General features: G+C 61.8%; 1 protein-coding gene across 1 annotated transcript in view; it reads right to left on the bottom strand.

Moving 5' to 3' along the window:
• PPP3CC (protein phosphatase 3 catalytic subunit gamma) overlaps positions 1-26,411 on the bottom strand; it is a 50,455-nt gene extending 24,044 nt beyond the window's left edge. Inside the window, exons 1-3 of the mRNA XM_054175214.1 lie at positions 26,216-26,411; positions 5,757-5,954; positions 3,588-3,712 (exon numbers count right to left, since the gene is read on the bottom strand). Of these exons, the coding sequence (XP_054031189.1) occupies positions 3,588-3,712; positions 5,757-5,954; positions 26,216-26,267 (375 nt within the window). The 5' untranslated portion in view covers positions 26,268-26,411. The remainder of the gene's footprint in view (positions 1-3,587; positions 3,713-5,756; positions 5,955-26,215) is intronic.
• Between the last annotated feature and the right edge of the window lie 1,398 nt (positions 26,412-27,809).

Below are 27,809 nucleotides of genomic sequence, written 5' to 3'. Positions count from 1 at the left end.
AGCCATTCCTGACCATTCCCTGGTGGAAGGCTTTAACCTCCAGTTTGCCAGCCAAAGGTTGCTGCTGTGGGCCAGGAGGAGAGCTGCAAAGGGGAAGTGACCATAAATGAACCAGGAGAGGAGAGGGGAAGGAGGAAGGAGAGGAGGAGGAAGAGAGGGGAAGAAGGAGAGAAGGGAGAGAGGGGAAGGAGGAGAGGAGGGAGAGAGGGGAAGGAGGAAGAAGGAGAGGAGGGAGAGAGGGGAAGGAGAGGAGGGAGAGAGGGGAAGGAGGAGAGGAGGGAGAGAGGGGAAGGAGAGGAGGGAGAGAGGGGAAGGAGAGGAGGGAGAGAGGGGAAGGAGAGGAGGGAGAGAGGGGAAGGAGAGGAGGGAGAGAGGGGAAGGAGAGGAGGGAGAGAGGGGAAGGAGAAGGAAGGAAAGGAGGGAGAGAGGGGAAGGAGGAAGAAGAGGGAAGGGGATGCTGTGCTTCAGTTGGGAAGGGTCCTTTCAAAGCTCATCCAGTCCACCCCCCCTGCAGTCAGCAGGGTCATCCCCAACCAGAGCTGCCTCCCCTGGGGTAACTTGAGGCCATTTCCTCTTATCCTATCATTTGTTCCTTCCACAACCTCTCTGGGCAGCCTGCTCCAGGCCTCCAGCACCCTCACACCAAACAACTTCCTCCTCATCTTCAGGTGGAGCCTCCTGGGTGCCAGTTTGTGCCCCTTGGCCTGTCCCTGGGCACCACTCAGCAGAGCCTGGCCCCAGCCTATTGCCCCCCACAGCTCCTTCAGCTCTTGCTGAGCATTGCTCAGCTCCCCTCTGGGGCTGCTCTTCTGCAGGCTCTCAGCCTCAGGGCTCTCAGCCTTTGCTCCTCCCAGAGCTGCTCCAGGCCCCTCAGCATCTTTGTAGCCTCCAATGGTTCCCTGACCCTCTTGAACTGGTCCCCCCCAACCCCTACCCACCCTGGGACCCTGTGATCCTCCACAGCAGCAGCCAACCTCCTCCTGTTTCACTCCAGAAAGCACTTTCTGCTCAGCCAGGGTAGGAACCTCTCAAAACACCTCAGCTGCACTTTGCAGTGGGTGGGAAGAAGAGGCACACATCAAGAGCAAGAAGGGAGTCAGGCTGCTGAGCTGCTGCTCCAGCAGTGACATCAGGACCAGCCCCCACATGTGCCAATCAAAGCCCACCCTGATGTGTGGCAGATGGATGGCAGCTGCAGGGGGTAAGGCAGGGCTCAGGAGCTTTCCCTCTGCAGGCATCAAGGGTTGATGAGGCCTTGAGCAACCTGCTCTGAGGAGGAGGAGGCCCTGCCCATGGCAGGGGAGATGGAACTGGGTGACCCTGAAGGTCCCTTCCAGCCCAAAGCACTCTATGGATCCATGAAAGGGGAAGGAGGAGGATCAAGAGCAGCATGAGAGGAGGACTCTGTGCTCAGACCTCAAGGCTCTGCCACCTGACAGCCACAGGTCCTCAGAGGCAGGGAGAGGGAACAACACTGAGCTCCTGAGCTTCATCTCTGATGTGCAGAGCTCCCTCCTCACAACCCCCAAAACTCTTCCCACCACCTCTGCTCTCCAAGGTGAGCTCATTTCCATCCCCCTGGCACAACTCATGAGGGTGGAGAGCACCTGGCCAGAGAGCTGGGAGCTGCCCCATCCCTGCAACCACTGCAGGCCAGGCTGTTTGGGGGGCTCTGAGCAAGCTGCTCTGCTTGGGGATGTCCCTGCTGACTGCAGGAGGGGGGCAGGGTTGGACTGGATGAGCTTTGAAGGTCCTTTCCCTCCTGAAGCATCCCTTTGATTCCATGCTGTCAGGAGCATGGAGAGCTGAGGGCACTGCTCTGGGAGTGAAATCCCCATGGGCAGGCAAAGCCCCAGGGGCTGGGAAAGTCCTGCACTGCCCCGAGGGGACCAAGGACTCTGGGAAGCCTCCTTGGTTGACACCAGGGAGCCCTCCACACCCTGCCTCAGGAGGAGATGTTCTGCTGGGATCTAAAGCTCTTTTCCAGGTAAGTGCAAAGCCAGGTGGCAGAAGCCAAGTGGCCAGAGCCTCCTTCCTCCCCTTCCTCCCCAGGGCTTAACAAAGCAAGCTGCTGCTGCCCAGCACCACCCCCCCACCTCCCCAGCATCCGTCCCTGCTTCCCCAGGAACTGCCTCCCATCCCACCCTGGCTCAGCACCAGGGGCTGGGAACACAGGGAGCACAAGGCTAGAAGGGAGCCAGGCCACTGCTAGGGCAGGAGCTGCTGGTGCTCCACAGAAGCCTCTGCAGAGCCCTTCAAAGGAGCACTCCCATGAGCCATCCTCATCCCTGCCCAGCAGAGCTCCAACCCCAGGCCACACACACACAGCCCCAGCAAGGCTGGGGGTTGGAAGGGACCTCTGGAGATGATCCAGCTCAACCCTCCCACCCCTGCCAAGGCAGGGTCACCCAGAAAAGGTCACCCAGGAACACACCCAGGGGGGTCTGGAATCCCTCCAAAGGAGGAGACTCCACAACCTCTCTGGGCAGCCTGCTCCAGGCCTCCAGCACCTGAAATGGGAGAGGTCTCTCCTGATGTTGAGGTGGAGCTGCTGATGTCCCAGTTTGTGGCCACTGCCCCTTGTCCTGGCACTGGGCACCACTGCACAAAGCCTGGCCCCATCCTCCTGACACCCACCCTTGAGGGGTTTCTGAGCACTGAGGAGATCCCTCCTCAGTCTTCTCCAGGTGACAAAGACCTCACTGCAGAGTCCCCCAGCAGCCTTCTCCAGGCTGCACAGCCCCAGCTCCCTCAGCCTGTGCTCACAGCAGAGCTGCTCCAGAGCTGCTCCAGCCCTGGCAGCATCTTTGTGGCCTCCTCTGGCCTCACTCCACAGCTCTGTGTCCTTCTCCTGCTGGGGACCCCAGAGCCAGAGGCAGGATTGGAGGTGAGGTGTGAGCAGAGCAGAGCCCAGGGGCAGAATCCCCTCTGCTGCCCTGCTGCCCACCCTGCTCTGGCTGCAGCCCAGCACCCAGCTGCCTTTGGGCTGCAGGAGGGCACTGCTGGCTCCTGGGGAGCTGCTCAGCACCCAGCACCCTTAAGGCTTTTTCTTCAGGGCTGCTCTCAACCCACTCTGCACCCAGCTTGTTCCAGATCCACCCACCCTGTCCATGGGGCAGGGACAGCTCCCACCAGCCCAGCTTGCTCAAGGCCTCATCCAGCCTGGCCTCTGCCCCCAACTGGGTGGCTTGAGGGTGCCCAGGCCACCATCAGAGGGGAAATTCAGATGGAGACCCCACAGCTCTGCCTGAGCTTGGCTGAGGGACACCTGCATGGCCCAACCTGCTGCACACAGCAGCAAAGAGGATCAGAGAGTCATAGAACCATGGAATGGGTTGGGTTGGAAGGGAGCTCAAAGCTCAGCCACTTCCAACCCCCAGCTGCCATGGGGCAGGGACACCTCCCACCAGCCCAGCTTGCTCCAGGCCTCATCCAGCCTGGCCTTCAACAACCTCTCCAGGGATGAGGCTGCAGCACTACAGCAGAGCATCAAATCCACCAGCAGAGAGGCCTCTCCTGGTGCAGTTCAACGTGTTTGGGGTTGGTTTGGTAGCAGCACCACCTCCCCCCAGGGCTGTTGCTGTCACCTCTATACTGAAGTAGCCTCTGTCCACGTAGTCTCCCAGGAAGAGGTAGCGAGTGTTGTTGGGTGAGCCTCCCACTTCAAACAGCTTCATCAGGTCAAAAAACTGCCCATGAATGTCACCACACACTGGGGGAAGGAAGAGAAGCACAAAAGCAGGGCAGAATGACACAGCTGAGAAGGGAAGAGGGTCGTGACAGCAGCGAGGAGCGGAGCGCACGGCAGAGCTCTGCCCCCCAGCCGCCCCCTCCCTGCTCTGCTGCTTCCCTCCCAGCTCCTGGCAGAGATCAACAGCAGCAAAATCCTCTCCTGTGGGAGGGGAAGGGACTCCCAAACCCTTGCTGCTGGAAGGCAGGCAGCAGGAAAGCATGGAACAGAATAGATGGAATGGGAGGGGTTGGATGAGACCTCTGGAGAGCATCCAGGCCAAGCCCCCTGCCAAGGCGCCCAGGAACACATCCGGGGGGGGGTTGGAAGCTCTCCACACAAGGAGGCTCCACAACCTCCCTGGGCAGCCTGCTCCAGGCCTCCAGCACCCTCACACCAAGCAAGTTTCTCCTCCCCTTCAGGTGGAGCCTCCTGGGTTCCAGCTTGTCCCTGTTGTTCCTCATCCTGTCACTGGGCAGCACCAACCAGAGCCTGGCACCTTCCTCCTGCCCCCCACCCCTCAGATATTGCCAGACATTGATCACATCCCCTGAGGGGAAGGCTGAGAGCCTTCTCTTCTCCAGCCTGAACAGCCCCAGGGCTCTCAGTCTCTCTCCACAGCAGAGCTGCTCCAGTCCATCACCCCTGTAGCCTCTCCTGGGCTCTCTCCAGCAGGTCTCTGCCCCTCTTGAGCTGGGGAGCCCCAAGCTGGGCACAGCATTGCAGCTGTGGTCTCAGCAGGGCAGAGCAGAGGGGCAGCAGAACCTCCCCAGCCCTGCTGGGAGCTCAAGGTGACCACAAACCAACCTTCTCAGCCTTTCTTCACAGCAGAGCTGTTCCAATCCTTTCACCCTGCAACCAGTGGCTTGGTTTTGCTTGGAAATGCCCTCCAAGGCCCTCCAGCCCAACCAGCAGCCCAACCCCAGCATGGCCACCAAGTGCCACAGCCACAGCTTTCTCCAAGCCCCCCAGGGAGGGAGGACTCCACCACCTCCCCTGGGCAGCCTGGGATCTTGAATTCCTTCCCTTCCCCCTGCTGGAGCAGCTCAGATTTACACCAAGCTGGGGGCAGGAGTTGGTCTGCTGGAGGGCAGAGAGGCTCTGCAAAGGGCTGGACAGATGGGCAGAGGCCAAGGGCAGGAGATTGAACACAGCCAAGTGCCAGGTGCTGCACATTGGCCACAGCAACCCCAGGCAGTGCTACAGGCTGGGGTCAGAGTGGCTGAGAGCAGCCAGGCAGAGAGGGACCTGGGGGTGCTGGTTGATGGTAGGCTGAACATGAGCCTGCAGTGTGCCCAGGGGGCCAAGAAGGCCAATGGCATCCTGGCCTGCATCAGGAACAGTGTGGCCAGCAGGAGCAGGGAAGTCATTGTGCCCTGTGCTCAGCACTGGTTAGGCCACACCTGGAGTTCTGTGTCCAGCTCTGGGCTCCTCAGTTTAGGAAGGAGGTTGAGCTGCTGGAAGGTGTCCAGAGAAGGGCAACAAAGCTGGGGAGGGGTCTGGAGCACAGCCCTGGGAGGAGAGGCTGAGGGAGCTGGGGTTGCTTAGCCTGCAGAAGAGGAGGCTCAGGGGAGACCTTCTTGCTCTCTCCAACTCCCTGAAGGGAGGTTGGAGCCAGGTGGGAGTTGGGCTCTTCTCCCAGGCAGCCAGCACCAGAACAAGAGGACACAGTCTCAGGCTGTGCCAGGGGAAGTTTGGGCTGGAGGTTAGGAAGAAATTCTACCCAGAGAGTGATTGCCCATTGGGGTGGGCTGCCTGGGGAGGTGGTGGAGTCTCCATCCCTGGGGGTGTTCAGGAGGAGACTTGCTGGGGTGCTTGGTGCCATGGGTTAGTTGATCAGGTGGTGTTGGGGGATAGGTTGGATGTGATGATCTCGAAGGTCTCTTCCAACCTGGTCTGGGTCTGGTTCGGTTCGGTTCGGTTCTATTCTATTCTATTCTATTCTATTCTATTCTATTCTATTCTATTCTATCCCATCCCATTTTGCTTCTCAGCTTTGGGGTGGAGGCAGAGGGAGCTGCCTGACCTGTGATGGGAGCCTCCACCTCGATCATGGTCTTCTCGTGCCTGAGGATGGCAGCGCCGTCGTTGATGATCTTCAGCGCCGCGTCCTCTTCCAGCCGCCCTTCCTTCACCAAGTGGCTCTTGAGGACATCCAGCCTTGGCTTCCCATCCTCAAACACCTCCTTCAGAGTCAGCCTCTGCGTGGGAGGGAAGGGGACAGCTGGAAATGGAAGTGGAGAAGTTAGCAACGCGTCTGCTTCCACCGGGGAAAGGGGGTGAGGGGGTGGGGGAAAGAAAGCAGCCCAGAAAAAGGAGGAGGAGAAGAAGGTTGTCCTGAGGAGGTTCTCCTCACAACCACAGAGCCAAGCAGGCTGGAAAAGAGCTCACAGAGCAGCAAGTCCAACCTGTGAGCTATCCCCCAACACCTCCTGACAGCTAAACCATGGCTCCAAGGGCCACATCCAAGCCTTGCTTGAGCACCTCCAGGGATGGGGACTCCACCACCTCCCTGGGCAGCACAGCCCAGCAGCCAATTCCTCTTGCTGGGAAGAGCTTCCTAACATCCAGCCTGACCCTCCCCTGGCACAGCTGGAGACTGTGTCCTCTTGTTCTGGTGCTGGCTGCCTGGGAGAAGAGCCCAACCCCCACCTGGCTCCAACCTCCCTTCAGGGAGTTGGAGAGAGCAAGAAGGTCTCCCCTGAGCCTCCTCTTGTGCAGGCTAAGCAACCCCAGCTCCCTCAGCCTCTCCTCCCAGGGCTGTGCCCCAGACCCCTCCCCAGCTTTGTTGCCCTTCTCTGGACACCTTCCAGCATCTCAACTTCTTTCCTAACCTGAGGAGCCCAGAACTGGACACAGGACTCCAGGTGTGGCCTGAGCAGTGCTGAGCACAGGGCACAATGACTTCCCTGCTCCTGCTGGCCACACTCTTCCTGATCCAGGCCAGGATGCCATTGGCCTTCTTGGCCCCCTGGGCACACTTCAGGCTCCTGTTCAGCTGCTGTCCACCACTGCCCCCAGGGCCCTCTCTGCCTGGCTGCTCTCAGCCACTCTGACCCCAGCCTTTCAGGGAGCTGTAGGGAGGCCTCGAGGTGAGCAGGCAGCCAGGAACAGACTTCCCCTGCAGTGAGGCTTTCAGACAGGGGAAGAGCAGCCAGAGCAGCCCATGCCAGCCCCTGGGGGGGCTAAGAGCCACCAGAATGAATGCCCCAGAATGCTGCCCCCAAAGGTGTCTCCTGCCTCAGTGGGGACGCTTGGCACAGAATCATGGAATGGTTCTGGTTGGCCTCTGGCCTCATCCAGTCCAGCCAGCAACCCAGCACCACCCTGGCCACCAACCCATGGCCCCAGGTTTCTTGAACACCTCCAGGGATGGTGACTCCACCACCTCCCTGGGCAGCCTGTGCCAAACCTGCTCCTCATGGAACCTCCTGGGTGCCAGTTTGTGCCCATTGCCCCTTGGCCTCTCACTCAGCACCACTCAGCAGAGCCTGGCCCCAGCCTCTTGCCCCCACAGCTCCTTTAGCTCTTGCTGAGCATTGCTCAGCTCCCCTCTGGGGCTGCTCTCCTGCAGGCTCTCAGCCCCAGGGCTCTCAGCCTTGGCTCCTCACAGAGCTGCTCCAGGCCCCTCAGCATCTTTGGAGCCTGCCCTGGACTCTCTCAGGGCAGTCTCTCAGTTCTCTGTCCCTCTTGAAGTGGGGAGCCCAGAACTGGAGCCAGGGCTGCAGCTGTGGCCCCAGCAGGGCAGAGGAGAAGCAGAGGGGACCCTCCCTTGCCCTGCTGGCCACACTCTTCAGGCCTTGGAGGCCTCATGGTCTGCCAGAGGGATGTGCTGATGCCAACCCCAGCAGCTCACCCCAGGCTCTGGGTGGCAGAGAGGCCTTTCAGAGGCACTGAGTGACTCTGGTGCCAGCCTGCTCTGAGTAAGCAGCAGCTCCAGCACAGCCCACGCTGAGCTGAGCCCACTCAGGAGCTCCTTCCCCAGCACTTCCCTCCCCAGCTCCTGCTTCTGATGCACTGCTGTCAGGCAGTGAAAGACAGATCTGCACTTCACTGGGCTCCAGCTGGAGGAAGGAAAAGATCCTGCCCATGCAAATCAAGCTGCTGTGTCCTTACCCATCACCCAAGTGAAGCCATCTCCATCTGCCAAACCACCTTGGATTTCATCTAGGGCTGGTCAAATAAAGCAACAGAGGAGCAGAAAGCTCCTTTGAAATGCAAATGGAGCAGCAGAAACCCAGGGGCAGAGGGAGAAGGGAGGGGAAGAAACCCCCACACCAAACCCCAACAAAGCAGGCAGCACAAGGGAGGCTTTGCAGCTGAAGAGCTGCTCTGAAAGAAGGTGGAATGTAGGACAGGGGAGAGGAAGGAGTGGTTGGGATGAAAGGGGAGCTGGTGGCCCTCTTTCAGCAGGCTCTTTGGAGGTTCTGCTCTGCTGGCTGCTCTGGCTCTGTGCAGCCAATTAAAGAGGCTTCAGCAAGAGCCCTGCTTCCAGCAGCACAGGCTGGACAACCTTTTGTGCTCCCCTGACAGCTCAGCTCCACAGCTGAAAGGGGAGGGGGGGGAAAAGAGACCTGCTCAAGCATTCATAGACTCAGAATGGGTTGGGTTAGAAAGGACCTTAAATATCAGCCAGTTCCAAGCCCCCTGCCGTGGGCAGGGACACCTCCCACCAGCCCTGGATGCTCAGGGCCTCATCCAGCCCGGCCTGGAACACCTCCAGGCAGGGGACAGCCACAAGCTCCCTGGGCAAGCTGTGCCAGGCTCTCCCCTCCCTCACTGCCACAAAGGGTCACACATTCCCCTGTCACCTGCCCTGGGGGGGTCCTGCTCTGGCAGGATGATCTCCAGAGGTCTAACCCCCCTCCCTCCCCACTGGGGGGTGTCTCTGAGGATCCTGGATCCCAGCATGGCAGGGCTTGGACCTCTGAAGATCACCCAGTCCAAACCCCCCACTGCCAGAGCAGGGCCACCTAGGGCAGGCCACAGGATGATGTCCAAGGGTCCAGCCCCCCCCACTGGAGGTGTCTCTGAGGATCCTGGATCCCAGCATGGCAGGGCTTGGACCTCTGAAGATCACCCAGTCCAAACCCCCCACTGCCAGAGCAGGGCCACCCAGGGCAGGCCACAGGATTCAGGAGGGAGAGGAGAGAGGAGGAAACCTTCAGCAGCACATTTCTCCATCAGGCCAGGCCTTCAGCCAGCCAGAGCCACCCCCACGAAGGCAAACCCCTACCCCCCCCCCAGGAGGCAGGAAACAAAACCCTCCTGGAGGTGTGGCTGAGACCCCGAGAGCAGCCCTGCCCTCCAACCAGCCAGGAGAGGTCCACACCAAGCTGCTGGCCTGGGCTGCTTTGCCTTTTCTTGGGAGCCTGAGCAGTTATGCAAGATAAAATATGAGGCCATGCCAAGCAGCCAAGAACTTTATGTAAGTTCCCTCTCTGGCTCTGCACAGCTCCCCTCCCACGAGGAGCTGGGCACGACGAGGAGCCGACTTCTCCTCTGCTGTGCCAGTCTGCCAGGCAAGCTGCTGCCAGCACAGAGCGTGGGGAGAGGCTCAGGGAGTCACACAGTGCCTGGGAGGAGGCCTTGCAGACCATGGAGCCCAACTGCTACCCCAGCCCTGCCGGGGCACCATCAACCCCCGGCCCTCAGCACCGCGGCCCCAGGCCTTTGGAAGCTCCCCAGCCATGGGGACTCCCCCAGCGCCCTGGGCAAACCCTCAAGGGGAAGAGATTGTTCCTCCTGGCCCAGCTGACCCTCCCCTGGAGCAACCTGAGGTCATTTTCTGTCATCCTCTTTCCTTGGGAGAAGAGCCCAACCCCCAGCTCATCCCAGCCTCCTCTCAGGGAGCTGCAGAGAGCCACAAGGTCTCCCCCCAGCTCCCTCAGCTGCTCCTCCCCAGCCCTGCTCTCCAGACCCTTCCCCATCTTCCTTGCCCCTCTCTGGACCAGCCCCAGCCCCTCAGTGTCCTGCTTGGAGGCAGGAGGCCCAAGCCTGAGCCCAGGATTCGAGCTGTGGCCTCCCCAGGGCTGAGCCCAGGGCCACCATCCCTGCCCTGCTCCTGCTGCCCACACTGCAGCTGATGCTGAGGTGGGCTGAAACCTAAAGCTCCCAGATATCCACCCAGGCCTTGGTGGAGTTGGTGGTGGAGCAGGAGCTTCCTGGCCCCACTCTGCTGTCCTGGGGTCCTCTCAGAGTGCTCTGAGTCCCCTGCCTGCTCCCGGCCCGGCAAATCAAGGCTGTTTAACTTGGCAGCAAATGGAGTCTCAGGCCGTGGTGTAGCAAAGACATCTCCCTGCTCTTCATTTCCCTCAGGTCCCTGGAGCTCAGCTGACCTTTCCAGCCCATTTCCCACCTCCCAGGTTCACTCAATTGAGTCCTCCTGTTTGCAGGCTGACGTGGAGCTGCCTCCCCGCCAGCGGAGGGGGGAGGTGGAGGCTTTGCTCAGGAGCAATCTCCAGGGGGGAGTTGACCACCCCTGGCAAAATTCCCCAGGCCTAAAGAGCTGATTGTTGGAAGGGGATTTGGATGACCTCAAAGGGCTCTCCCAACCCCAACCCACTCCATGGGGCTGGAGCAAAGAGAAAAGCAGAGCCCTGCAGCCCCTTGCTGCATGAAGGTTGCTGCAGCTCCACAGCCAGGGCTCAGGTCCAGCCCTGCTCAGCTGCAGCAAGGCTCTTCCAGCACAGCTTGCCTTGGCCCATGCCCCTCTGCCCCACACCTTTGGGAGGCAGTGGCTCAGGCACAGCACAGCTCCTCTCCTGCCAGGCCTGGCAGCAGCCAGGGCAGGGCTGCTCCAGCCACAGCTCCTGAGAGGCAGGGCCATGGAAGAGGCAACAGAGGCCCCCCCCAGGTGCTGTGCACGGAGCTGAGAGGCCCTTGCAGGCCTGCACAAAGCCATGGAGACAGAGCCCTCAGTGGGGAAGGAGCAAATGCTGCCCTGCCTGCCCTGGCCACCACAGCACAGCTCATGGAGCCATGGGGTGGCTTGGCTTGGAAGAGGCCTCTCAGCTCATGGAGTCCAAGGCTTAGCCCAGCCCTGCCAGGGCACCACCAAGCCATGGCCCTCAGCACCACCTCTCCACAGTTTTCAAAGCTCTCCAGGGATGGAGACTCCACCACTGCCCTGGGCAGCCTGGGCCAGGCCTGGACAGCCCTCAAGGGGCAGAAAGTGTTCCTCATGGCCAACCTGAACCTGCCCTGGGGCAGCCTGAGTTCATTTCCTATCCTCCTATCCTTGTACCTTGGCAGAAGAGACCAACCCCCAGCTGGCTCCAGCCTCCTTCCAGGGAGCTGTAAAGAGCCTGAAGGTCTCTCCTCAGCCTCCCTCTCCCCAGCTCCCTCAGCTGCTCCTCCCCAGCCCTGTTCCCCAGCCCCTTCCCCAGCTTCCTTGCCCTTCCCTGGCCCTGCTCCAGCCCCCTCAGACAACCTCAGTTTGTTCCCTGCACATCTGAGTCCCTAACCCAAAGGCCTCCCTCTGGGATTCAAGTCCAAAGAAGGATTAAACCTCCCCAGGGACAACCTTGAGAGAGAGATCTCTGCAGCTCCCAACAGCCCTCTGAGAGGGAAGCTGAAGGACACTGAATGCAAGAGTTCCCCCCTCCCATCCCACCACTTCCCTCCTTGCTCCTCATCAGATGAAGGATATCACAGACAAGGCTGGGGAGCAGATGGTTACAGCTGCACTTTGGGGAGAAAAAAGCTCATTTTGGGCACTCTGAAGCAGCCAGCAGAGCTCTGCAGAACCAAAAGCTGCTCCTCTTGTGATGATGGAAGGTCCTAACAGCTCCCCAGGGCTGGAAGGCATCTGAAACCTGCCTGATGCTCCTCTGAGGGGCTGAGGAGCAGGACTGAGAGATGCCCACCTGCCTGATGTTCAGCTGAGGGGCTGAGCAGCTGATGCCCACCTTCCTGATGTTCCTCTGAGGGGCTGAGCAGCAGGGATCTCTGATGCCCACCTGCCTGATGTTCAGCTGAGGGGCTGAGCAGCAGGGATCTCTGATGCCCACCTTCCTGATGCTCCTCTGAGGGGCTGAGCAGCAGGGATCTCAGCTGCCCACCTTCCTGATGCTCCTCTGAGGGGCTGAGCAGCAGGGATCTCAGCTGCCTACCTGCCTGATGCTCCTCTGAGGGGCTGAGCAGCAGGGATCTCTGATGCCCACCTGCCTGATGCTCCTCTGAGGGGCTGGGGAGCAGGGATCTCTGATGCCCACCTTCCTGATGCTCCTCTGAGGGGCTGAGTAGCAGGGATCTCAGCTGCCTACCTGCCTGATGCTCCTCTGAGGGGCTGAGCAGCAGGGATCTCTGATGCCCACCTGCCTGATGTTCAGCTGAGGGGCTGAGCAGCAGGGATCTCTGATGCCCACCTGCCTGATGCTCCTCTGAGGGGCTGAGGAGCAGGGATCTCAGCTGCCCACCTGCCTGATGTTCAGCTGAGGGGCTGAGCAGCAGGGATCTCTGATGCCCACCTGCCATGTTGCAGCCCTCCCATGGAGGTGGCCAGACCCAGCTGGCAAAGGTGGAAACCTTCACAGGGGCTGGGGGAGGGGGAAAAGTCTTCCCCCCCAGGAGCCATGCAGAGCTGCTTTGAAGGCTGGAGAGGAAGCTGCCTGCTGTGCTGAGCTGAGCAGAGCAGGAGCAGGATCACAGGAGGGTAGGATCACAGGATGGCAGGGGCTGGCAGGGACCTCTGGAGATCACTGAGTCCAAGCCCCAGCAGCAGGTTTCTGGGCTTTTTTTGCCCCATTTCCACAGGGCCTGAGGGTATTTTTGGCAGCTGCTTCTGTTCCCATTCACACCTAACCTACATTCCTCTGCTCAAAGGTGAAGCCAGGCCTCCAACACAGCCAGCTGAGAACCTGGGGAAGCTCAGGAAGGAGAGGCAACAGCATGGCAAAGGATACTGAGGTCCCTTCCAACCCAAATCCAAGCAGCTGAGGGACCTGGGGTTGTTCAGCCTGGAGAAAAGAAGGCTGAGGAGAGACCTTCTGGCTCTTTACAGCTCCCTGGAAGGAGGCTGGAGCCAGCTGGGGGTTGGTCTCTTCTGCCAAGGTACAAGGATAGGAGGATAGGAAATGACCTCAGGCTGCCCCAGGGCAGGTTCAGGTTGGCCATGAGGAACACTTTCTGCCCCTTGAGGGCTGTCCAGGCCTGGCCCAGGCTGCCCAGGGCAGTGGTGGAGTCTCCATCCCTGGAGAGCTTTGAAAGCTGTGGAGAGGTGGTGCTGAGGGCCATGGCTTGGTGGTGCCCTGGCAGGGCTGGGCTAAGCCTTGGACTCCATGAGCTGAGAGGCCTCTTCCAAGCCAAGCCACCCCATGGCTCCATGAGCTGTGCTGTGGTGGCCAGGGCAGGCAGGGCAGCATTTGCTCCTTCCCCACTGAGGGCTCTGTCTCCATGGCTTTGTGCAGGCCTGCAAGGGCCTCTCAGCTCCGTGCACAGCACCTGGGGGGAGCCTCTGTTGCCTCTTCCATGGCCCTGCCTCTCAGGAGCTGTGGCTGGAGCAGCCCTGCCCTGGCTGCTGCCAGGCCTGGCAGGAGAGGAGCTGTGCTGTGCCTGAGCCACTGCCTCCCAAAGGTGTGGGGCAGAGGGGCATGGGCCAAGGCAAGCTGTGCTGGAAGAGCCTTGCTGCAGCTGAGCAGGGCTGGACCTGAGCCCTGGCTGTGGAGCTGCAGCAACCTTCATGCAGCAAGGGGCTGCAGGGCTCTGCTTTTCTCTTTGCTCCAGCCCCATGGAGTGGGTTGGGGTTGGGAGAGCCCTTTGAGGTCATCCAAATCCCCTTCCAACAATCAGCTCTTTAGGCCTGGGGGTGGAGCAGATCTTTTCCAACCCGACCCCCGCCAGTCCATTCCCCAACCCTCCTGAAGCACTGACTCAACATCACACTGCCCCACAGCAGCCTGGCCCCCGGGGCCAAGCTTCCAGCTGGCTCCCAGTGGGGAGGGGATCACTGCTATGGCAAAGGCCACACCAGCAGCTGCCAGCTCCAGTGACCAAAGTGAGCTCCCCAGGGGAGGCAGGGAGGGGATTCCTAGATGTCAGCAGGCAGGGAGCTCCACCACCTGTTCCAGGAGGTTAGGAGCTGCCAGCACTGTCCACTAATAGCTCCTTAATGGCACAGCAGCGGGGGGGGGGGGCTCTGTGCCACCAGCAAATCCCCCACCTGCCAGGCTCTGAGAGCAGGGCAGGGGCTCCTGGCTCCCCCTTTCTACAGCTGCTGGAAGCAGAGGTGGGTTTGCAGCACCTCTGCTTGAGGCAGCTTCACCTCCTCCTCCACCTCCAGGCCCTGGACAGCTGTCAGGCTAAGGCTGGAGGCAGGAATCAGCTGCTCCCCGAGGGAGGACATCGTGGAATCACTGCAGGGCTTGGCTTGGGCAAGACCTCCGAGGTCAAGAGGAGACTGAGAAGGGAGAGGAGAAAGAAATCCTTGAGAGCGAGGGTGGGGAGAGCCTGGCACAGGTTGCCCAGGGGAGGCTCTGGCTGCCTCCTGCCTGGAGGTGTTCAAGGCCAGGCCTTGAGCAAGCTGGGCTGGGGGGGAGGGGTCCCTGCCCCTGGCAGGGGGTTGGAGCTGGCTGAGCTTCAAGGTCCCTTCCAACCCAACCGGTTCCAGGAATCAATCCTTGAGTCCAACCACCAAGCCACGTCCCCAGGTGCCACCTCTGTGCCACCTCTGTGCCACTCCTGCCCCCCTGCAGGGCTGCTGACTGCCCCCCCCCACACGGGTGGTCCCTGCAGAGGGCAGCAGCACTCCAGAGCCACAGGACCGATGCAGACACCTGGAGCAAGGAACCTCACAGCCCCTCTGAGCACAGCACAGCAGCCCCACGGCCTCAGGAGCTCACAGCCCTCAACAGCCAGCTGCCGAGGGCAAGGGGGGAGGTCCCAGCAGGGCTCCAGAGCTGGAGATCACAGAACCAAGCAGGCTGGAACAGAGCTGAGAGAGCAGCAAGGCCAACCTGTGACCTGCCCCCCAGCACCTCCTGACAGCTGAGCCACGGCTCCAAGGGCCACATCCAGGCCTGGCTTCAGCACCTCCAGGGCTGGGGGCTCCACCACCTCCCTGGGCAGCACAGCCCAGGGGCCAACATCTCTCTGGGAAGAACTTTCTCCTCCCCTCCAGCCTGAACCTCCCCTGGCACAGCTTGAGACTGTGGCCTCTTGTTCTGGTGCTGGGTGCCTGGGAGAAGAGACCAACTCCAATTCTCTCACAGCAGAGGCGCTCCAGTGCCCACCCTGCACCCTCACAGGCACTGCCAGTGCCCACCCTGAACCCCCCAGAGGCGCTCCAGTGCCCACCCTGAACCCCCCAGAGGTGCTCCAGTGCCCACCCCGCACCCTCACAGGCACTGCCAGTGCCCACCCTGCACCCTCACAGGCGCTCCAGTGCCCACCCCGCACCCTCACAGGCGCTCCAGTGCCCACCCTGCACCCTCACAGGCGCTGCCAGTGCCCACCCTGCACCCTCACAGGCGCTCCAGTGCCCACCCTGCACCCTCACAGGCGCTGCCAGTGCCCACCCTGCACCCTCACAGGCGCTCCAGTGCCCACCCTGCACCCTCACAGGCGCTCCAGTGCCCACCCCGCACCCTCACAGGCACTGCCAGTGCCCACCCCGCACCCTCACAGGCGCTGCCAGTGCCCACCCTGCACCCTCACAGGCGCTCCAGTGCCCACCCTGCACCCTCACAGGCGCTGCCAGTGCCCACCCTGCACCCTCACAGGCGCTCCAGTGCCCACCCCGCACCCTCACAGGCGCTCCAGTGCCCACCCTGCACCCTCACAGGCGCTCCAGTGCCCACCCTGCACCCTCACAGGCGCTCCAGTGCCCACCCCGCACCCTCACAGGCGCTGCCAGTGCCCACCCCGCACCCTCACAGGCGCTCCAGTGCCCACCCCGCACCCTCACAGGTGCTGCCAGTGCCCACCCCGCACCCTCACAGGCGCTGCCAGTGCCCACCCCGCACCCTCAGGACATCTGCAGTGGGTGCAGAGCTGCTCCCATCCTCACCCCTCCACCACCACCCCTGCCCTGAAGGGTTTGCCCAGGCCCCTTGGCCCAGCTCTCTGCTGTCCCTGGCATGTCCCTGCCAGCCTGGCCAGGCTCAGCCCCAGCCAAGCCTGGCATTAGAGGATAAAGAAGCTGCTGCTGCCCTTCTGCAGCCCTGGCTCCTCATTCCCACGGCTCAGCCATGGCCAGTGCCATCACCCCTCCTGCCCTGCACCCAGCCAGCCCCACATCTGCCAGCCCATCCCAGGGGGACCAAAGAGGGAACACCTGGGCAGGGAAGCCAGGCTGGGAAGCCTCCCAGGCAAATATAGGTCCCTGAGGGAGTTATCTTTAGCTGAGCAGGAGGCTGTGCCCGTGGCCAGACCCCAGGATTTACCTAAATAGCTTCCTTCCATCACAAGCAGCACAGCCTTGGAGGCTATTTTAAGCCACCAGCACCCTGCCCTACTTCCTGAGGAACAGCCTCCTCCTGCCCAGGAGAGCCAAGGAGCAGCAGCAACCTGGCAGCCAGGGGGGGCAGAGCCCTCCCTCAGCTTGCAGACACCTCCCAGGGCAGGAGCAGCAGCAGCTCAGAGAGTTGTCTGCCTTGGACAAACCCTCCAGGATCACCCAGGCCAAGCCAGCCCTCCCCATGCCCACCAAACCCTGGCCCCAGGGCTCTGGGACCCCCCCAGGGCTGGGGACTCCACCACCTCCCTGGGCAGCCTCTGCCAAGCCCTGGCCAACCCTCATCTCCAACCCAAAACCTTTCCTGGGGCAGCTTCAGGTCATTCCCTCTCCCTCTATCCCCTGAGCCCAGGGAGAAGAGCCCAACCCCCCCCTGGCTCCAGCCTGCCTGCAGGGAGGCAGTGGCAGCAATGAGGTCTCCCTCAGCCTCCTTTGCTCCAGGCTCAACCTCTGCCCCCCCAGCTCCCTCAGCTGCTCCTCCCCAGCCCTGCTCTCCAGACCCTCCCTCACCCTTTCCCCACAGTCCTGAGGCTCCTGGGTTGCTTCTTTCCCCCTGAGGGCTGCAGGATTGGGCACTGCAAGCACTCAGCACAGCCCTGGGATGAGAGGAATGGAATCAACCTTCCACCAGGGAGCCCAGAAACAAAACCCCAAGCAACCATGGCAGAGGCCAAAGGCTCTGGAAGGACATGAGCTTCCCTCCTCACCACCCCACCTCCAGCACCCACCTGCTGCCCTTCTCAGGGGAAAAGGAACCCAGAGAGAGCCTCAGCTGCTGCTCCCCTCAGGGCTTCTCACAGCTTGCCAAACAGTGGCCAAGGCCAGCCTGGCCTGGGAGGCTCTGCCACCAGCTCTGGGGCCTGGGCATGAGGAAGACCTTCCTGAGAGTGAGGGTGGGCAGCCCCTGCAACAGCTTGCCCAGGGAGGGCTGGGGCTGCCCCCTCCCTGGAAGCCAGGCTGGAGGAGGCCTTCAGCAAGCTGGGCTGGTGGCAGGGGGGCTGGAGCTGGAGGAGCTTTGAAGTCCCTTCCAACCCAACCCCTTCTGGCAACCTCTGCTACAGAGAGATGAGCCTCTGGGGGGGAGTTCCAGCAGCTGGGTGTGGGGCAGAGAGGGCTACAGAGAGATGAAGCTCTGGGGGGGGAGTTCCAGCAGCTGGGTGTGGGGCAGAGAGGGCTACAGAGAGATGAAGCTCTGGGGGGCGAGTTCCAGCAGCTTGGTGTGGGGCAGGGAAGGGCTGCAGGGATGTGGCTCTGGGGGGGTTTCCATCAGGCACCAGCAGCTTGGTGTGGGGCAGGGAAGGGCTGCAGGGATGTGGCTCTGGGGGGGTTCCATCAGGCACCAGCAGCTGGGTGTGGGGCAGGGAAGGGCTGCAGGGATGTGGCTCTGGGGGGGTTCCATCAGGCACCAGCAGCTGGGTGTGGGGCAGGGAAGGGCTGCAGGGATGTGGCTCTGGGGGGGTTCCATCAGGCACCAGCAGCTTGGTGTGGGGCAGGGAAGGGCTGCAGGGATGTGGCTCTGGGGGGGTTCCATCAGGCACCAGCAGCTGGGTGTGGGGCAGGGAAGGGCTGCAGGAAGCAGAGCAGAGCTGCACAGCTCCTGAGCTGCTGGCACAACCTTGCTGCCTTCCCCCTCTGCTCTGTGTGGGGCTGAGCTGAGCTGCCAAATGCTGTGGCCAAAGCAGCAGCAGCTCTCCAAGAGCCCAGGCTGAGGGCAGGCAGGAACAGCCCAGCCCCAGGCCCCTGATCACCTTGCCTGCAGGAACACCCCCCCCAAGATCAGCTTGCCCAGCAACCCTGCCTGCTCCCAGGGCTAGCTGTGCCCCAGCACCTTCTTGAGCTGGGTCCAGAGGAGTTGCTGCACCATGACACAACTTGCTTTTTCCAGAGCCCACCACTGCATCTTGACCCTGCTGGTATTTGCCCTTCTCCTCTGGCATGCCCAAGGTCTGAGCACATGCACCTTGGCCTCAGAACCTGCACCTTGGCCTTCAGCTCCATTTGCAGCCCCCACAGACCCTGAGCCTTCCTTTTTGACAACCCAAGCAAAGCCCAGGCCTGGAATGAAGAGCAATCCCAGCCCTCTTCAGAGAGCTGTCAGGCTTGGAAGGGACCTCAAGGATCAGCCAGTTTCATGTGTGGGGCTGATGGTTGGATCTCAGAGGTCTTTGCCAACCTTCATGCTTTGATGGTTCCCTGACCCTCACCTGGCTCCAGCCTCCTGTCAGGCAGCTGTAGGCAGGCAGAAGGCCTTCCCTCAGCCTCCTCTTCCTCCAGGCTCAACAACCTCAGGTCCCTCAGGCCTGGATCTGGCTGAGGGTGACCTCAGCCAGCACAGACTCATGGAATCACTTAGATTGGGGGGAAAAAACCAACCCAAAACCCCAAACCTCTGAGATCAGGAGGGCTGGAACTGGGTGAGCTTTAAGGTCCCTTCCAACCTATTCTGTGAATCTAAGATCATTCACAGAATCACAGAACTGTCAGGGCTGGAAGGGACCTCAAGGCTCAGCCTGTTCCAACCCCCCTGCCATGGCCAGGGACACCTCACACCACAGCAGGTTGCTCACAGCCACCTCCAGCCTGGCTGCAAACACCTCCAGGCAGGAGGCTTCCACCACCTCCCTGGGCAGCCTGTGCCAGGCTCTCACCACCCTCCTGGGCAAGAGCTTCCTCCTATCACCCAGTCTGAACCTGAACCACTTCTGCACACTTCCTCCTTTCAAGCACCACCAATTCCCCTGGCACTGAAGATGTGACTGAGTCTCCCTTTGCCTTCTGTCCTGCTCTGACTTCTGAGCTTGCAGCTCTCCAGCTGTGGCAGCCTGGGAGCTGCAGGGGAAGCTCAGTGCTCAACCATCTGCCTGCATTTGATGAGTGGCTAGCTGAGACCAAGGAAGAAGGTAAGAGAGCTTCATGTGACCCATGAGGGACTTAGGGGCAATGGAGGTGGGGAGATTCAGGCTGGAGGTGAGCAGGAAGTTCTTCCCCATGAGAGTGGTGAAGCCCTGGAATGGGTTGTCCAGGGAGGTGGTTGAGGCCCCAGCCCTGCAGGTGTTTAAGCCCAGGCTGGATGAGGCTCTGCCCAGCCTGATCTAGTGTGGGGTGTCCCTGCCCATGGCAGGGGGGTTGGAACTGGCTGATCCTGTGGTCCCTTCCAACCCTGACTGATTCTATGACTCAGGTGAGACACCAGGAAGGAAACCTTCCCCAGGAGGGGGAGGGAGAGCCTGGCACAGGTTGCCCAGGGAGGTTGTGGCTGTCCCCTGCCTGGAGGTGTCCATGGCCAGGTTGGATGAGGCCCTGAGCAGCCTGGGCTGGTGGCAGGTGGGAGCCCATGGCAGGGGGCTTGGAGCTGGATGAGCTTTGAGGTCTCTTCCAAGCCATCCCCTGGCTGAGCCCTGAAAGGTATCCTCAGGCAGCAGGATGACCCTGCACGACCCCCACAACCCTTGGCAGCAGCGTGGGGGAAGCCCTCCAGGGTCTCTGAAGATGGCATCTACTGATCTGCCAGCAGCTCTTGGCTCCCTGGGGGCCACAGCTCACTGCTGCAGGGCCCAGGAGCCTGGCTGGAGCCATCCCCTGGGGCTGGGACCCCTCCCCCGGGGCTGGGACCCCTCCCCCGGGGCTGGAGCCGGTGCCCACAGCAGCAGCAGAGGCACAGGGAGAGGAGCAGCTCCTGCAGGAGGCTCTGCTGCAGCAGGGCTTCACTGGAGCTGGAGAGGCAGGGGGGTGGGGAGGTGCCACTGGAGTGAGGGTGCTCAGATCAGGGCCTTCACACACACCCCCCAGAAACCTCAGCCAGGAATCCAGCAGGTGAGCTACAGGAGATGCTGGAGGCTCACAGCACAGCAGAGAGCTGAGCTGGCTCACAGCAGGGGCAGGGAGAACCACACTGCACAGCCCAGAATGGCAGCATGGGGAGGGCAGGGAAGGGAGCTCTGGAGCTCAGCCACTCCAAGCCCCCTGCCCCAGCAGGGCTCCCATAGCAGAGCTCAGCCACTCCAAGCCCCCTGCCCCAGCAGGGCTCCCACAGCAGAGCTCAGCCAGCCCAAGCCCCTGCCCCAGCACCCACAGCAGAGCTCAGCCAGCCCAAGCCCCCTGCCCCAGCACCCACAGCAGAGCTCAGCCACTCCAAGCCCCCTGCTCCAGCACCCACAGCAGAGCTCAGCCAGCCCAAGCCCCCTGCCCCAGCACCCACAGCAGAGCTCAGCCACTCCAAGCCCCTGCCCCAGCACCCACAGCAGAGCTCAGCCAGCCCAAGCCCCTGCCCCAGCACCCACAGCAGAGTTCAGCCAGCCCAAGCCCCCTGCCCCAGCACCCACAGCAGAGCTCAGCCAGCCCAAGCCCCCTGCCCCAGCACCCACAGCAGAGCTCAGCCACTCCAAGCCCCCTGCTCCAGCACCCACAGCAGAGCTCAGCCAGCCCAAGCCCCCTGCCCCAGCACCCACAGCAGAGCTCAGCCACTCCAAGCCCCTGCCCCAGCACCCACAGCAGAGCTCAGCCAGCCCAAGCCCCCCTGCTCCAGCACCCACAGCAGAGCTCAGCCACTCCAAGCCCCTGCCCCAGCACCCACAGCAGAGCTCAGCCACTCCAAGCCCCCTGCCCCAGCACCCACAGCAGAGCTCAGCCACTCCAAGCCCCCTGCCCCAGCACCCACAGCAGAGCTCAGCCAGCCCAAGCCCCCCTGCTCCAGCACCCACAGCAGAGCTCAGCCAGCCCAAGCCCCTGCCCCAGCACCCACAGCAGAGCTCAGCCAGCCCAAGCCCCCCTGCCCCAGCACCCACAGCAGAGCTCAGCCAGCCCAAGCCCCCTGCTCCAGCACCCACAGCAGAGCTCAGCCAGTCCAACCCTGGCTGTGCTGCCCAGGGAGGTGGAGTCCCCATCCCTGGAGGTGCTCAAGCAAGGCTTGGATGTGGCCCTTGGAGCCATGGTTTGGCTGTCAGGAGGTGGTGGGGGATAGGTCACAGGTTGGACTTGCTGAGCTCTGAGGTCTCCAACCTGGCTGACTCTGTGATCCCAAAGCATCCCCCTCAGCTCCCTGCATCAGCTGTGGATCCAGCACCTCCTTCAAGCCTGTCTGGGGGCTAAGGGCCAGATCCAGACCTCATTCAGGCCTGGGAAGAGGGAGGTGTTTAGGCAAGGTGTGGAGGTGTGCCCTGGGGCCAGGGTTTGGTGGCCATGGTGGGGGAGGCTTGCTGGCTGGACTGCAGGATCTCAGGGGGCTCCTCCAAGCCCAGCAGTTCTGTGCTTCCAGGATCCTCCTCACTCCCATTCCCAGCAGCACCTCCCCCCAAGGGGGGATTCAAGCCACAGCCAAGCCTGACCACAAATGGTCTTCATGGGTTCAAAACATGGCTTGGGTTGTTCCAACCCCCCTGCCAGGGGCAGGGACACCTCCCACCAGCCCAAGGCCTCATCCAGCCTGGCCCTGAACCCCTCCCTGGGCAGCCACAGCCTCCCTGGGCAACCTGTGCCAGGCTCTCCCCAGCCTCCCTGCCAAGGATTTCTTCCTCATCTCCAGTCCCAGTCTCAGTCTCCCCTCCCCCAGCTCAAAGCCATTCCCTCTCATCCTGGCACTCCCAGCCCTTCTCCAAAGCCCCTCCCCAGCTCTCCTGGAGCCTCCTTCAGGTCCTGGAAGGCTGCTCTGAGCTCTCCCTGGAGCCTTCTGCAGGCTGGGGGTGACTCCAAAGCACTTCCTGCTGCAGCTGATTTTATGCCCAGAAGGTTCAGATCCTTACAGCAGGAACTGAAGCACAAAGGCAAAGGGAGCCCTCATTTTCCTCCTGCCTCAACCTAATTACAGCTCCCACTCCTGCAGGCCTCCAGAGATGGAAAGAGGGGAGGTTAAACACAGTTAAACTTCTGCAGGCTACTTAATTGGAGGCATTTCCAGGGCCACCAAATGAGCTTTGCCTTTTTCCTTCCCTCCCCTCCTCCTTCCCTCTTCAGGTTTTAATTATTAATAACCAGGAACAGTGGCACAGCCTTTGAACAAGAATCACAGCCAGGGAAGGAGCTTCCCCCAGAGGGACTCAAATGTGCCCCTGCCCATGGCACTGGGGCTGAGCTCTGCAAGGTCCTTTTCCAACCCAAATCACTCTGTGAATCCCTCCAGACAGCAGCCCCAGGAGCACCTCTGGGAGCTGCTTGAGAAGTTCCCTGCTGCATGCAGCAAGCAGGCTCCAGCCAAACACCACCAGACCTCCCCCAGCCCTGCCCTGCCCTGGCAGGATGAGGGAGGGGATTCTGCCCCTCTGCTCTGCTCTGCCCCCACCTGCAGCACTGCAGCCACACCTGGGGCCCCCAGCACAAGAAGGACCTGCAGCTGCTGGAGAGGCTCCAGAGGAGGTCACCAAGGTGATCAAGAGGGCTGAAGAAGCTCCCCTCTGGGTGCAGGCTGGGAGAGCTGGGGCTGCTCAGCCTGGAGAAGAGAAGGCTCCAGGATCTGAACCTTCTGGCTATAAAATCAGCTGCAGCAGGAAATGCTTTAGAGTCCCTCCCAAGTCACCCCCAGCCTGCAGAAGGCTCCAGGGAGAGCTCAGAGCAGCCTTCCAGGACCTGAAGGAGGCTCCAGGAGAGCTGGGGAGGGGCTTTGGAGAAGGGCTGGGAGTGCCAGGATGAGAGGGAATGGATTTGAGCTGGGAGAGGGGAGACTGAGACTGGAGATGAGGAAGAAATCCTTGGCAGGGAGGCTGGGGAGAGCCTGGCACAGGCTGCCCAGGGGGGCTGTGGATGGTGCCCAAAGCCAGGCTGGATGAGGCCTGGAGTGACCTGGGCTGGTGGGAGGTGTCCCTGCCCCTGGCAGGGGGGTTGGAACTGGCTGAGCTTCCAGGTCCCTCCCATCCTATGAATTAGAACCACAGAAGTGCCAGGGCTGGAAGGGAGCTCAAGGCTCAGGCAGTTCCAAGCCCCCTGGCCACGGGGCAGGGACTCCTCACACCACAGCAGGCTGCTGACAGCCACCTCCAGCCTGGCCTTGCATAAAACCTAACAGAGGACCACCAGGATGCAAAGCTCACACACACAGAGACTTTGAGAGGCTTGGGTAACATCTGCAGGATCCCCAAGAGGCTTCCCCAGGCTGTGGAAGCTGAGGGAGCAGGGAAGGAGGTGCAGGGAGGGGGAGAGCTCAGCTGATTCATAATGGCTGCACCGCTGCTACCTTCCCTCAGCCAGGCCCAACCTAACCACGGGCAGCTGCCTGGGATTTAGCAGGAGATTTGCAGTTTACTCCAGCCTACCAATCACCCCAGCCACGGGGGAAGACCCTCTTCCACCTTCCTCCTCCTCCTCCTCCAGCCAGCAGCAGCAGGAGGAGGAAGAGGAGGAGAAACAGCAGCAGCAGGGCACAAGGCAGGGCCTGAGGGACCTCCAAGTGCAGCCCTGTCACCCTAGTCCACTTTCCCTTCATTTAAGGCCAGGGTTATTAACATCTCCACATGTGACCAGCCACATGACAGCCCTAAATAACCCCCACCCCCCCCCCAGCAACACCCCAGGAAGCAACCTGGGACTGGAGCAGGGGAGATGGCAGCAGCCTGGGCACACCTCCCCTCCCTCCCCAGCACCCCAACAGCCACCTCTGAGGTGGGGGGGAGCAGCTCAGCCACCTGCACTGATTCAAGCCACAGGAGGGGGGGAGAGAAGCTTTAGCATAGGGCTGATGGAGCAGTTGGGTGCTCCTGGGGGGGGGGTGGGTGCTGAGCAGAAGCTGGGAGGAGAGGGCAGGTGCCCAGTGGATGGTGCCTGCTGCCTGGGTAGGATAATGGCAGCAGATCAATTAGGGCAGGGAAATGCACATCCCCCTCCTCCCCATCCCCCCTTCCCCTTGCCCCCCTCCCCCCCCAGGCAGCAGGTTCCCAGCCAAGGTAGCTCTCTCTCCTGGTGAGCTGCTCCTCTGCCTGCTGCTCTTTCCAAAATAGTCCCTACTCTAAGAGGGCCTGGAGGGGGGGGCAGCTGGCACCGGCCTCGGGGGCACCACAGAGCCAAGAGGGCTCTGGGGGCAGGGAGGTGCTGGAACCAGAGAAGGGTAGGCTCTACCCTGCCCCCCCCCCCGGGCTCCCTTTACATCCCATGGGAAGCAGGCTCAGCCCCCACCTCACCTCCACCCAGGGAAGGTCTCAGCAGCCCGGGGGGGGTAGGGGTGGGGTGGGGGAGGACCTCCCGGGTGTGAAGCAGCACAATGTGTGTGCCCCCTGTCCCCCTCCCCCCCCCGCCGCGGCTGGCATCTCCCCTTCCCAGCTCATTGTCCCTGCCCTCCTCCGGGCACTGGGCTCTTACCCAGGCTTGGGATTCCCCCTCCAACCCCAGCAGGGCACAGATGCCAACCCCCCCCCCCCCTTCCTCTCCCCTCCCCCCCCCCAGCCTCTGCCACCACCTGCCAGGCTACTGCTGTGCCCACAGCCCCAAGGGGACAGGGATCCCCCCCCTGCTCCCACGCACTGCACCCCCCCCCCCCCCCAGCCTTGCACTGCACCAGGACCTGCACCAAGGAAAGGGGGGGGGGGGAAGGATTCCTCAGCCTTTTAAGACCAAGGGGTCCCCCCCAAACCAAAAATCCCCCCTCCCCTCCAAAGCAGGTGTCCTCCTCGATCCCCCCCCCCCAAGAGAAAGGGACCCCCCAAGCTCCTGCTAGCAGGGAGATGTCCCCCCTGAGCACAAAGCTCCCCTCTCAGCACCCTTTAAAACAGAGATGCTCCCCCCCTCCCCCAAGACCAGAACAGACACATCTCCTCCTAAGCCCAAATGTGCACCCCCAGGTGTAATTTAGAACAGGTATGTACCCCCCCCCCAGCCCAAATCTGCCCCCCAGGGTCAATTTAGAACAGATATGTGCCCCCCCCAAGCCCAAATCTGCCCCTCAGGGCTAATTTAGAACAGATATGTGCCCCCCCCAAGCCCAAATCTGCCCCTAGGGCTAATTTAGAACAGATATGTGCCCCCCCCCAGCCCAAATCTGCCCCTAGGGCTAATTTAGAACAGATATCTGCCCCCCAGGTGTAATTTAGAACAGATATGTGCCCCCCCCCAAGCCCAAATCTGCCCCCCAGGGTTATTTTAGAATAGAAGTGTGCCCCCCCCAAGCCCAAATCTGCCCCCCAGGGTTATTTTAGAATAGAAATGTGCCCCCCCCCCAAGCCCAAATCTGCCCCCCAGGGCTAATTTAGAATAGAAATGTGCCCCCCCAAGCCCAAATCTGCCCCCCAGGGCTAATTTAGAATAGAAATGTGCCCCCCCAAGCCCAAATCTGCCCCTCAAGGCTAATTTAGAACAGATATGTGCCCCCCCAAGCCCAAATCTGCCCCTCAAGGCTAATTTAGAACAGATATGTGCCCCCCCAAGCCCAAATCTGCCCCTCGGGGTCATTTTAGAACAGATATGTGCCCCCCCAAGCCCAAATCTGCCCCCCAGGGCTAATTTAGAATAGAAATGTGCCCCCCCAAGCCCAAATCTGCCCCTCAAGGCTAATTTAGAACAGATATGTGCCCCCCCAAGCCCAAATCTGCCCCTCAAGGCTAATTTAGAACAGATATGTGCCCCCCCAAGCCCAAATCTGCCCCTCGGGGTCATTTTAGAACAGATATGTGCCCCCCCAAGCCCAAATCTGCCCCTCAAGGCTAATTTAGAACAGATATGTGCCCCCCCCAGCCCAAATCTGCCCCCCAGGTATAATTTAGAACAGATATGTGCCCCCTCCCCCAGCCCAAACCTGCCCCCCGGGATGCCCGATCTGCACCCCCCCCCCCCCAACGCTTCCGCAGAGGCTTCTCCCAGACAAAGGGCAGCCCCCAGTCCGCCCTGTCCCCCAACGCCCTCCTCTGAGGGAGGCGAAGCCCCTCTCTCCCTGCCCGCTCGTGTCTCCCCCCTTGTCTCCATTAGCAAGGCTCTCTCAGGCCGGAGAAGCCGACACCCCCCCTCCCGAACCCCCAGAACCAGGCACCCCACCGGCCCCGCTTCTCCTCCCCCCCCTCCCCGCCACGCCGCCAGGGGGCGCCCTCCCTCCCGCCCCCCCCCCGGCCCCGGCCCCTCACCCTTGACGATGCGCTCGGTGGTCGGCAGCTTGTTGTGGCCGCGCCCGGACATGGTGGTGGTGGCGGCGGTGGGAGTTAGCGGTGGCGGCGCTCGGTACCCCCCGCCCCCAGACCCCTGCTCCCCTCACGAGGAGGGGGCCGCGGGGTATTCCCGTCAGCGGGTCGGGGAATCCGCGGAGCTGCCCCCGGCGGCGGCGGCGGCAGCGGCGCTCCCCTGCTGCCCCCCTCCCTCCCTCCCGCCGCGCTCGGCCGCAGCGCGCATGCGCCTGGGGAGGGGGGGGGGGAACGGGGACCCGGGGAGCGGAGGGGCGGGGCCGCGCGTGCGCGCCGCGTCACGTGGGCGAGCCCCCGCACCCCTCCTCCCCACCCCGCAGCCCCTGCCGGCCGCCATCTTGGAGGGGCTTGGGGGGGGGGAGGGGGAGGGAGGGCGTTGCTAGGCGACGGGAGGGGAGGGGGCGGGCGGCATGGCGGCGGGGGCCAGGCGGGGAGCAGAGAGGTTTGCCAGGCAAAGGAGGCTTAAGGGCGTCGAGGCCAAGCCTCCAGCCGGCGCTGCCAGGTCACCTCTACACCGTGGCCCTCAGTGCCTCGTCCCCGCGGCGCTGGAAGCCCTCCAGGGATGGGGACTCCAGCGCTGCCCCGGGCCGCCTGCGCCTGACCGCTCTCCGTCGCCTTTGGTAGGTCGTGGCAGGCAGGAGAGGGGACTGGGGCAAGGCTAACGCCACTCCGGGCTTCAAACAGGGTAAGAAGGAGGACCCAGGTGACTGTAGACTGGTCAGCCTCACCTCCATCCCTGGAAAGGTAATGGAGCAGCTTCCCCTTGGTGCTGCCCTTAGGCGTGTCAAGGACAAGAGGCTCCCGGGGAGCACGGTTTTACCAGGGGGAAGTCGTGTCTGACCACCCCGACAGCCTTTGGTAAGGACATAACCAGGCGGATAGATGGTGGCAGGGCAGTGGATGTGGTTTGTCTGCATTTCAGGAAGGCATTTGACACTGTCTGCCACAGCATCCTCGCAGCTAAGCTGAGGCAGTGTGGTCTGGGATGGTCAGGGAGTGAGGTGGGTTGAGAACTGGTTGAAGTCAGAGAGCTGTGGTCAATGGGACTGAGTCCACTTGGAGGTCTGTGTCTAGTGGAGTCCCTCAGGGGTCAGTAGTGGGACCAGGACTAGTCAACATATTCATCATCTGAGGGCACAGAGGGCACTGTCAGCAAGTTTGCTGACGACCACTCTCTCAGCAAAGAAAGTTGGTTTTGTTTTCCCCCCCTGATATACAACCTGAACCTTCCCTGAGGCTGTGTCCTCTCCACCTGTGGCTTGTTCTTTGGGAGCAGATCCCAAACCCCACCTGGCTCCAACCTCTTTTCCAGGCCACTCTCTTCCTCCACGCAACACGAGAGGAAGAGGCCCCAGATGTCACCAGGGGAGGCTGAGGATGGATCCCAGCAGGAAATTTAAGTTGGGTATCAGGAACCAGCACCAGAACAAGAGGACACAGCCTCAAGCTGTGCCAGGGGAGGTTCAGGCTGGAGGTGAGGAAGAAAAGTCTTCACAGAGAGAGAGATTGGCCTTGGAATGTGCTGCCCAGGGAGGTGGTG

The sequence above is a fragment of the Dryobates pubescens genome, chromosome 31 (genome assembly GCF_014839835.1).
Source record: "Dryobates pubescens isolate bDryPub1 chromosome 31, bDryPub1.pri, whole genome shotgun sequence".
In the NCBI taxonomy this organism is placed as follows: domain Eukaryota; kingdom Metazoa; phylum Chordata; class Aves; order Piciformes; family Picidae; genus Dryobates; species Dryobates pubescens.
Note: the sequence above shows the minus strand (reverse complement) of the source record. Positions and strands in the feature narration are given on the sequence as shown.